This window comes from Chlorocebus sabaeus, chromosome 16 (assembly GCF_047675955.1).
Source record: "Chlorocebus sabaeus isolate Y175 chromosome 16, mChlSab1.0.hap1, whole genome shotgun sequence".
Lineage (NCBI taxonomy): Eukaryota > Metazoa > Chordata > Mammalia > Primates > Cercopithecidae > Chlorocebus > Chlorocebus sabaeus.
In genome coordinates, this window is record NC_132919.1 from 10,147,278 (window position 1) to 10,158,826 (window position 11,549).

General features: G+C 46.4%; 1 protein-coding gene across 1 annotated transcript in view; it reads right to left on the minus strand.

The window, feature by feature from the left end:
• Nucleotides 1-1,157: 1,157 nt before the first annotated feature.
• The window catches only part of LOC103242382 (myosin-13), a 45,831-nt gene continuing 35,439 nt past the window's right edge, over nt 1,158-11,549 (minus strand). The window contains exons 21-28 of the mRNA XM_073005600.1: nt 11,295-11,419; nt 9,716-10,024; nt 9,428-9,631; nt 6,814-6,939; nt 6,336-6,506; nt 3,302-3,406; nt 3,104-3,199; nt 1,158-1,602 (exon numbers count right to left, since the gene is read on the minus strand). Of these exons, the coding sequence (XP_072861701.1) occupies nt 1,450-1,602; nt 3,104-3,199; nt 3,302-3,406; nt 6,336-6,506; nt 6,814-6,939; nt 9,428-9,631; nt 9,716-10,024; nt 11,295-11,419 (1,289 nt within the window). The 3' untranslated portion in view covers nt 1,158-1,449. The remainder of the gene's footprint in view (nt 1,603-3,103; nt 3,200-3,301; nt 3,407-6,335; nt 6,507-6,813; nt 6,940-9,427; nt 9,632-9,715; nt 10,025-11,294; nt 11,420-11,549) is intronic.

The following is an 11,549-nucleotide window of genomic DNA, read 5'->3' on the forward strand; positions in this document are numbered from 1 at the left end:
ATTGAATTGAGGTCACGCAGTGCTTGTCTTTCTGTACCTGGCTTATTTCACTTAGCATAATGTCCCCCAAGTTCACCTGTGTTGTCACAAATTGCAGGATTTCCTTCTTTTTTATGGCCCAGTAGTATTCCCAATAGTATATGAATATATATTCAAATTTGGATATATATGCACATTTGCATGTATATGCACATTGTGAAGATATATACATATATATGAGATATCTACATATATATATACACACACATATATACACATTTTCTTTATCCATTTATCCACTGATGGACATTTTGTTTCTACATTGTGGCTATTGTGAACAGGGATGCAATAAACATGGAAGCGTAGATATCTCTTCAAGATCCTGATTAATTTCCTTTGGCTATATACCCACTAGTGGGATGGCTGGATCGTATATGGTAGTTCCATTTTTAAGTTTTTGAAAAACTACCATTACGTTGTACCAATCTGCATTCCCACCAACTGTACACAAGAGTTCCCTTTTCTCCACGTCCTCACCAACACTTATCTTTCGTTTTCTGATAACAGCTATTCTGAGAGATGTAGAGTGACATAGGGTCTTTATTTTTCAATGTTTGAGGAAGCTAGTGATTTACCTGGCCATGGTTTGAATTTCCATGTGTTCTACTTGGAGCAAAGATCCTCCACTTTCACATCCCTTATTTAATATTTACAATAGAGCAGCAAGAATCTAAATATCAGCTTCATGGAAAAGGAATGGACCATGGTAATAAACACAGCAGAGCCGGGAATCCGAGTATTTAGGAGAATTTATTTCTCACACATTTTCCCTCCACTCTCTCTGAGGTGTCCCATGGCAACGAGCATCAGGTGAGCCTCATTCTTCCATCTTCTGTGGGAGAAAAAACAATTGTACATAGGAAATGAGTCAACTAAACGGGAGACTGAACATCACCTTGAAGTGGAGCAGCTGGAAAATCTGGAACTTCAGAGAAACATTAAGGAATGGCATTGTTTCCCTTTGCACATTGCAAAAACAAACCAATCTAGCTACTAGCGACAGGACAAATGCCCTACAAATCAGGGGCTTCATGGGCAGCATCTATAGCAACAGGGAGAGACAGGGATGACAGTGTCCTGCCTCACAGCTCATTCTCCCGAGAGCCTGGAACCACAGGAGTCTTTGCTAAAACAGTAGCATTTGGGAGTGCGTGACTAGCAGCAGGAAGGAGAGGATCAACAGTCATCCTCCAGGTTCTCCCTGGGTGGTCCATGGGACTCCCCCGGGGCTTGGAACTTCTTGGGAAGAAGCCATACTCAGGTACTTACTCCTACCTGGCCCCCTACATCTCAGATACCTGCTCTTACCTGGTCCCCACATCTCAGGTACCTGCCTTTATCTAGCCTCCCACACTCAGGCTTTCGCCTGGCCCCCATATTCAGTATCTGTTCTTAGCTGGCCCCTACATCTCAGGTACCTGCTCTTACCTGGCCGCCCACATCTCGGCTTTTGGCCCTCAGCTTGTTGACCTGGGACTCGGCGATGTCCGCCCTCTCCGCAGCCTCCTCTAGCTCATGTTGGACTCTCCGGCATCTGGACAGCTGCGTGTTGGCCTGCTCCTCCTACACAGGAGATAGGGGTTATGAAGCTATAGAGCCCCTCAGTCTGATTATGAGGTGCCCTGTCCCTGAAGGCCTCTGAGGAGTTAAGCAACCAGGGCTTTGGATTCCCCCATGGCAAAGAGGGCAGGTAGGCTTTCTCCAGAGTGTGAGGACAAGGCTCCCAGCCCACAACCATATGTACTGCCTCGAATCACCTTGCAGGTGCTACTGTCCCTCCTAGGACCTCCAAAAATGTTCCCTTGCACCTCTTCTATATGGTATCTGTTCCACAGAGATCTTTGGGGGAGACCTAAGTCCAGTGCTCTCCCAAGGCATCTGAAGGTATAGAGACCAATGGCCCAAGTCTCCCTCATCCTGTGCCTCTGCCCAGCGTCATCTGTCTAGGGCCAGGCCACTGTACTGGTCTATTTGGGGGAATGTCAAGGATTCCTGATTAAGGTATCCTCCTGGGCACCCTCTAGCCTGCCAAACCTGCTGGGACTGTACTCATCCCATGTGCACGAATTGCTCTCAATATTGAGCCAGTTCAGATCTGCTTCCCTGAGGTTAGGATTGAACCAACCAGGCTCCAGGGAAGGGAGGAAAAAGAGCAATGGGAGAAACTCAGCCATTTGTCCAGGGCAGGCTCCCCTAAATTTTGGTCATTAGAACAGTAGCCCTTCTGCATACAATAAGAAGGTTCCAAAGTCAATGAAGTGTGAGAAATGGTATATTCTGGAACCCCGCTTCCACTTTGTAGAGTTGATGACATATGAAACTCTACAATGTCTACACAATCTGAGAAACCCTTGAAGTAAAGCAACCATTGTAACTTTGTTTAACTGAGATTTTCCCAAACTATTTCTTTTCTGTAAAATAATAAGCTCCTCCTCATGGCAGCCCAACTTCCTGCTATTAACATCCCTCAGAACCAGTGTCCTCAGAAGACACTTTGGGAAACATGGATTTCAGCCCATTCCATTTATTTCCTGTTGATTTCACCTATTTGATCAAAGGGCGGATCACAAAGGATGGAATGGAGTGGAGGGAGTTGGGAGGGCTGAGGAAGGCTGGAGATGCCTAGGAGGGTGGGCTGTGGTGGGATGGTGGGAATTAGGATGAGGTGCCTCAAGTCAGGTCATGGGAGCAGGAAGGGCTGGGAGGGTAGACTGGGGTGGTTTGAGAGAGTCAGGGTGATCCAGTGCCAGCCAGGGTAGGCTAACATGCTCTGGGGTTGGTCAAGTAAGTCACGGTGGGCAGGATGAAGGGGATGAAGGGGGTTGGCCAAGTAGGGTGAGGCAAGAGGACACAGAGGTGGTGAAGGTGGGGAAGACTTAACATGGACCAAGAGAGGAAGAGGACAGGTGTCTCTGTGTTTATAGCCTGCAAATGCAAACTCAGGCCTGAGACTCAGAGGACTTTACCAACCAGGAACCTGCTCCCACTCGGGGATGGCGGGGACACCCAGGCTGCCCCAGGGACTGTCTGTCTGTGGGCACTCCCGGGGACCTCCTGTGCTCACCGCCTCCTCAGCCTGCCTCTTGTAAGACTTCACTTTGGCCTGCAGCTTGTCCACCAGGTCCTGGAGCCTGAGGATATTCTTGCGGTCCTCCTCAGCCTGCAAACAGGGTACACGTGGCAGGGGCCTACAAACCTATGGCCACTTCTGATGGGGCTTGGTCCATACAGCATTCGCTGAGGAGGTTTTTGGGACCTCTACCTGGTAAGTCATCTCCTTCACTTTGCGTTCGTACTTGTGGGCTCCCTTCAGGGCTTCAGCTCCCCTCTTCTGTTCCACATCAAGCTCATTTTCCAGCTCCCGCACCTGGGTAGGATGAAAAGAACACAGAATTCAAGTCTCCTCTCCCAGGCTTCTCTCATGGACTCATGGGCCAATCATTCTAGCGTGAACTCAAGATCCCCTAGTGGTCGTTAAAAAGTCAGGAAAACAACAGATGCTGGTGAGGATGTGGAGAAATAGGAACACTTTTACACTGTTGGTGGGAGTGTAAATTAGTCCAACCATTGTGGATGACAGTGTGGTGATTCCTCAAGGATGTAGAACTAGAAATACCATTTGACCCAGCGATCCCATTATTGGATACATTCCCAAAGGATTATAAATCGTTCTATAAAGACACATGAACACATGTGTTTACTGCAGCACTATTCACAATAGCAAAGTCTTGAAACCAACCCAAATGCCCATCAATGATAGACTGGATAAAGAAAATATGGCACATATACATCATGGAATACTATGCAGCCATAAAAAAGGACGAGTTCATGTCCTTTGCAGGGATATGGATGAAGCTGGAAACCATCATTCTCAGCAAACTAACACAGGAACAGGAAACCAAACACCGCATGTTCTCACTCATAAGTGGGAGTTGAACAATGAGAACACATGGACACAGTAAGGGGAACATCACACACCGGGACCTGTCGGGGGGTGGGGGGCTAGGGGAGGGATAGCGTTAGAAGTAATACCTAATGTAAATGGTGGGTTGATGGATGCAGTAAACCCACATAGCACGTCTATACCTAGGTAAATCCCAGAAATTAAAGTTAAAAAAAAAAAGATCCCCTAATGGGATTATTGCCAAGATGTCTCCTCCTAAAGGGCTCAGGAGCCATATTTTACTGACAAGGTCATCACAAGTCCATGCAGGTGCTTTGAGCAAGTGAGAAGAAGATGCCCTCATTGGGCAGAGGCAGCCTCAGGTGCACAGAGCATAGCTGGTGGGTCAGGCTTTGCACAGATGCACCCTTTTGTGGAGGCAGGTAGTTTGGCAAAGGCAGCAAAAGCTAACCTGACCTGTCCTTGCAGGTGAAACCTACCCAGCTGTTCACGGTTGCCCTGATTACAGATCAAGTAAGAGAGCAGGGATCACGAAGAGAACCTGGGCTAGGAGTAATCAAAGCATTCTCCAGGCCCACTTGATAGATCCAAAGCAAGTCAGTTGCCACCACTGAGCATGAGTTTCTGTATATTTGGGATGGAGATAATATTTCCTGCCTAGCCTACCTCAAATGTGGAGATTGAATTAAAGTATGTGAAAGTATGGTTAGAATGACAAAGCACTACACAGGTGGTGTTAATTTCATAGTTGCTTCTGCCTTTCTCGGAGTCTTGAGGGGAAAGGGTAGCCACTGAGGACGCAAGTCTCCAACTGTGGTCCCAACTCCACAATCCAGAGATTGAAGCCGAGGAGGGGCATCAGCTAGCTGCATTCTCCACTCCACCGGGAATCACAGTGGCTGCACAGCAGGGACGATTCCGGCTTGGAGACTCACTAGATCAATCTTGAAAACTATCAATGGGACAGACTTATTCTGGGCACTGTTCCCCAAACCTCCCCACCCTCCACCTCCTGGACCCAGGAAAGTCTTCCATCAGGTTCTACAAAACATGTGTTTTCCTAGGAATTCTTTCTAGGCTTCTGTGAGGTTTATGGAAGTCACATAACTGGGCAGCGGATGGGAGGACAGTCAAGGCACCTCACCATGGGAGGGGGAGGGTGGCCAAGGGCTCCCTGTCACTCCAGGAATCATAGTGTGGCAGAAGGTGTCATGAGACCTAATCCTTTTCACATAGGAGGGATCCATGAGAAGAACAGGCCTAAACTCATTGTGATGGAATAGGACTGGGGACCACTGAAAATAAACATTCAAGAACTTGGGGGGAAGTTCTAACTTCCCTGGTGTTTACTTTTGTTATTCAAAAAGTCTACGGCCTTGTTTTTAGCACCCCCCCCAAAAAAAAATCCTTTCACATTTAATGGGACCATGTGCCTGGGGAGGAAATCCTCCGTGGTTTGCAGGTTTGCATAAAGAATGACAGTATTTGGGGGCCTTCCTGCTGGGAAAAGTTGTCTCCTTTTCTTTCCCTCCTCCTCCTCCTTTCCTCCCACTCTTTCATTTCCTGTCTCCCTGGGACAAGAGACACTCGAACAGCCTCCTCCGCAGAGCCCTCCTCCAAAATGTCAACCGCTAGTACAGCCCATTTTAAAATGATTGAAATAAACCACATGGGTCTAAAAGGAAAAGCAAGGGGGACAGGAAACAAAGGGAACAGTCAGCAAAGAAACGGAACAATAACTGCAGGATACGCTCCCAGATAAAGAAAGAGCAGGATGTCCTGGTGTCGGGGGTTGAACTTTTCTGGTGCCTCAACCTAAAGGAAGAAGCCCCGATCGCCCTCTTTTGGGGCTGGAGCAAGAGACATACCTGTGCCAGAACTGCAGCCTGCACTGAGAGATGAGAGAAGCTGGGGAGGGAAGGAAACCTGAGATTGGGAGAAAACGGAAACTGCAGATTTTATGTAGGATGGGCCGTGTTTATCAAAGTGAAACTTGGTCCAAAATGTAAATGCATCAAAATGTGTAATTTTATGACCGTAAAGTACATGTTCATAGCTTTTTCCATGTATGTGTGTGCATCTGAATCTACACAGCAAATGGAATGTGAACATTAACACACATCATGATATTACATTTGCTGAGGTGTGAGCATACCAAAATAGATGTGTGTGTGTGTGTGTGTGTGTGTGTGTGTGTGTGTGTGTTGGGGCACAGGAACAGATGAAACAGAAAGAGATGAGAAATGAGGCTCACAAGGAATTTTGCAAGCAGTCCTGGAACTGAATTTGCAGTCTATTCAATCAATGGCCTTTTCCCACCATCTCAGTTTCTGGACTGTGGTTCTGTCTGAGGCTGTCACTTTCAGAGTAAGAATCCTCTCAAAAACTCTACCCGGTTCTCCAGTTTCTGGATCTGCTTCTTCCCGCCCTTCAGTGCCAGCTGCTCAGCCTCATCTAGACGGTGCTGCAGGTCCTTCACCGTCTGCTCCAGGTTCTTCTTCATCCGCTCCAGGTGGGCGCTGGTGTCCTGCTCCTTCTTTAGCTCCTCAGCCATCATGGCGGCCTGGTTAAGTTCACAGGACACATCAGAGGCCCCGTCCGCCCATCCCTACCTGGAGCTTGCAGAAGAGGAGAATGTTGGGATCATGGTGCTGAGCCTCCCGTGTCTGACTCCAGCCAGTCTTTGCTGATTCCTCAGCCTCCCCTCCCACTTTGCCGCTGCTGAGACTGTACCTCATTCCATCTGTCTGGGAAGCCACCACTAACCGACTGTGGTCATAAGAGATGAAACATACTTGCCACACCCTGGCTCAGAGGCCCCCCTTTCTCAGTTCCAAACCCCGTCTCTGAAAAGGAAGAACAGAGCTCACATCCGTGATGGCCTTCTTGGCCTTCTCCTCTGCGTTCCTGGACTCCTGGATTGAGTTCTCCACCTCTGCCTGGCACTGAGCTATGTCAGCCTCCAGTTTTTTCTTGGTATTTATCAGGCTCGTGTTCTACAAGAAGAATTAGATATCAGGGGTGTGGGTTCTATCTGGGCACTTAAAAAAATTGGAAGGGGGAGGGTTGGGCGGGGAAGGAAGTAAATCGTGATCCTGTTCCATTTCTTATTTTTCACATGGGTGACCTGCTGGGTACAGTACTGTACATTATTCTTTCTTTCTTTCCTCTTTTTTTTTTTTTTTTTTTTTGACACAGAGTCTCGTTCTGCCACCCAGGCTGGAGTGCGGTGGCCGGATCTCGGCTCACTACAAGCTCCGCCTCCAGGGTTCACGCCGTTCTCCTGCCTCAGCCTCCCCAGTAGCTGGGACTACAGGCATCCGCCACCACGCCCAGCTAATTTTTTGTGTTTTTAGTAGAGACAGGGTTTCACCGTGTTGGCCAGGATGGTCTCAATCTCCTGACCTTATGATCCGCCCACCTTGGCCTCCCAAGTACTGAGATCTTTCTTTATTCTTAACTGAACAGAAAGTCCTGCTTCTGTTCAGTTAACAGACCCAAGAATCGTACATCAAAGAATTGAGTAAATGATAAAAGTAGAATTTCAAATATTTGAGGATGGATAGATTATTCAGTAAAAGGTGTTGGAGCAAGGAAATGATTGATAGACATACTATATAAAATGAAAAATAATTCAAATAATCAAGATATGCCATAAATAGAATTGTAAGGGTGATGACAAACTGAAAAACATTTGCAATGTATATTACAGAAGAAAATATTCCCTTTCTTAACATATAAATAAGGCAAATCAATTAACAAAAAGGGCAAAAAGTACAAATGGGTAAAACATACTAGAAGAAGTACAAACGGTCAAGAAAAGTGATAAAATGTTCCACCTCATTAGCAATAAAAACATACTAAAAACTCAGTGAGGTATGCTTTGGCAATAAAATTGGTGAAGATTTTTTAAATAAGAGCTAGAATATTCGAGAATTTATAGAAGAGAACTCTCACACGTTTTCCCAGAGAAAATAAAAATTGGGACAGCCTTATTAAAGAACAATTTATAATATATTACAAATATCTTTGCTGTTTGGAACCTGAAATTTCATTTTTAGAAATTTATTTACTTCTAGACATATTAAGTGATAGTAATCATGGAAGTATATGAAAATTTGGTTATGAGGAAGTTCATCAAAACAGCCTTTCTAAAAGTAAAATTTTTACTGAGAACAATCTAAAATAACCACAGAAGACTGATTAAATGAAAGTGCAATAATATACAGGTAGAATAGCCTACTTTTCTGTCATTAAAAATCATATTACAGAACACTATTTAAAGATGTCGAGGCTGGGCACAGTGGCTCACGCCTGTAATCCCAGCACTTTGGGAGGCTGAGGCTGGCGGATCACCTGAAGTCAGGAGATCGAGACAATCCTGGCCAACATGGTGAAACCCCGTATCTACACAAATACAAAAATTAGTTGGGTGTGCTGACGTGCACCTGTAATCCTCAGGAGGCTGAGGCAGGAGAATCGCTTTAACCAGGAGGTGGAGATTGCAGTGAACCGAGATCTCACCACTGCATTCCAGCCTGGTGACAGAACGAGACTGTCTCAAAAAAAAAAAAAAAAAAAAAAAACCTCAAAATATGTTCATGATTGTTAAATGAAAAAAAGAGATTGCTAAAGATTGCTCATATTTTTACTATATGTATATGCATTTATTTTTAATTAAAACTTTTTTTTTTTTTTTGGTAGAGACACGGTTTTGCCATGTTGCCCACGCTGGTCTCAAACTCCTGAGATCAAACAATCCCAAAGTCCTGGGATTAGAGGCAAAAACATAATATTTATATAATTCACAAGGGGCCTAAGAATGAGAGACCCCAGAATGTTAATAATATACTTGACTTTTTTCTTCCATATATTTGCTTGTTTTTTCTATTTTTTTAAACAAAGGAGTTTTAAAAACGTTTATAAAAATAATTATTTTGTGTTTTGTGTGTGTGTGTGTGTGTGTTGTTGTTGTTGTTGTTGTTTGTTTCGGCAGGGTCTCCCTCTGTTGCCCAGGCTGGATGGAGTGCAGTGGTGAGATCATATTTCATTGCAGCCTTAACTCCTGGGCTAAAGCGAACCTCCCACCTTGGCCTCCCAATGTGCTGGGATTATAGGTGTGGCACTGAGCCGGGTCAAAAATAATTATTTTGAAATAAAATCTTAATATTCTAAGGTTTCCTCTTAAATAGTACTTCCAGGCGCCTTACACAATAATTAATCCTTCTTGCTCTGATTTCCCTACAACGTGCAAGATGTTTAATGTTTGGATCAGAAAAGGCTCAGAAATCTGTCAATCAAGAGTCAGTTATTTCAAGAAGCAAGCTTAAAGAAAATTGTTCTTGACCACTAGTCTGGGAGAAACCGGGTGCTCCTTCCCACGGCGTGGGCCCTGAGCCGAGGGATGGCGGAAGCAGCTAGGGGTGCAGGAGGCGCTACCTGCCCCAGGGTGGCTTTTCAGCACAGGAGTGAGGGCTGACGCACCTGGGAGTGCAGGAGCTGCACGCGGTCGCTGGCGTCCAGCAGCTCCTGCTCCGACAGCCTGCGGGTCCGCTCCGTTTGCTCCAGGGCCACCTTCATTTCCTCCAACTCCTCCAGCAGGAGGCCATTCCTGCGCTCCACGATGGCCAGCTGCTCCTTGAGGTCCTCATTGCTCCTCAGGGCGTCGTCCAAGTGCAGCTGGGAGTCCTGCAGGGGAGACCCGGGGTGAGGCCAGAGCTGCCCGGCAGGCTGCAGCCCGTCCAGGTACGCAGAGGCGGCCACCGTGCTCACCTTGAGCTGGCCCTGGACCGTGCGCAGGTGCTTCTGGGTCTCTGCCACCTGGCGGTTGGAGTGGCCCAGCTGAATCTCCATCTCATTGAGATCTCCCTCCATCTTCTTCTTCACTCTCAGGGCGTCGTTCCGGCTGCGGATTTCAGCATCCAGCAAGCTCTGCATGGCCTCCGTTGCCCGCTGGCTGTTTCTTTTTAGCTGCTCGATTTCTTCATCCTTCTCAATGACCTTGCGGTCTAGCTCGGATTTCACCTGGCTTAGCTCTAGCTGGACGCGCAAGATCTTGCTCTCCTCGTGTTCCAAGGAACCCTGACGAAAGCAAAGGAGTGACTGGGGGTGCTGTGGACAGCCACCTTCATGAATGGGTATTTTCATCCCCATACAATCAAATGGGTATTCTTTTTTTAAAAAAAATTAAATTGAAAAAATTTTTTTTTGGTAGAGACAGAGTCTGGCTATGTTGCCAGGCTGGTCCTGAACTCCTGGGCTCAAGTGATCCTCCCTCCTTGGCCTCCTAAAGTGTTGGGATTACAGGTGGTGTGAGCCATGGTGCCCAGCCCAAATATGTTTTTTTTGTTTATTTGTTTGTTTCTTTGACAGAGTCTCTGTTGCCCAGGCTGGAGTGCAGTGGCGCAACCTCGGCTTACTGCAACCTCCACCCCCTGGGTTCAAGTGATTCTCCTGCCTCAGCCTCCGGAGTAGTTGGGATTACAGGTGCCCGCCACTGTGCCTGGCTAATTTTTGTATTTTTAAAGACAGGATTTCACCATGTTGCCTAGGCTGGTCTCGAACTCCTGACCTTCCAGGTGATCAGCCTGCCTTGTCCTCCCAAAGTACTAGGATTACAGTTGTGAGCCACCATGCCCGGCTGCAAGTAGGTATTCTTATACCGATTTTATAGATGAAGAGAACAATACTCAGAGAGGTCCGAGTATTTGACTTGCTCCCAAATATCCCTAATAGTGATGAAACTGGGACTAAAACTTTGCATCCCTCGTGAACAAATTTCTTATGACTTGAGATAGAGTATCCTTCTTAATTAGTGAAAAGTTTACTGAGGGTATCTATTTTAATAACGACCATAAATCGGGAGTCAACCTATTCTCCAAAATGACGGGGCAATTGCTCTCCTGTTATCCTGTGTTGGTTCGTATTTCCCTAGAAACCACCAGTCATCCTGGCCACCGCCGATTACTGCATCAGGAGACTCTGGGTGTGTTTTGATTGTACAGGATTCTTGATAGCCAAAGATGATTGTCTGTGCCTCTGTGTTAAACATAACTGAGAGATGCTGCACTGCTCTCAGGATGTTAGGTGATTGATTTTCTGCTTCCTGAGAGGAAGACATTGAAGATATAATGAACACATTAATTTATTTTCAAAAGAGGAACTGTGCCAGAGGACACCCAGGAGATAAAGTAGCAGCCCGTGGATGTTTCAGCCCCTGGGATGGCTGAACGTTTCTCCCACTGGAAACTGAGGGCCTCCTGGCAGGAAGGGCCCCATGGGGTGGTGACGGGCAGCCTCTTTCAGTTCCTGGTCCTCCTGAATTTCCGAATATCATATCCCAGACACTTACCTCCACTTCTTCTAAGGCGACCTGCAGATCTGACTTTTCCTGCTCCACTAGCTTCTTGGTCTTTTCCACTTCCTGAAGATTCTTTCCAGTTTCTGCAATCTGCTCAGTTAAGTCGGAAATCTCTTCTGCAAAGGACAGGCTCAATTTAGGCTGTTTCAACAGGCTCCAGTTTATAGCATAGGCATTTGCCAGGCAATTCAGGGATGGGCGATTCATTCGTGACGTTTATATAGGAGAGAATACAGGGTAGCTGTT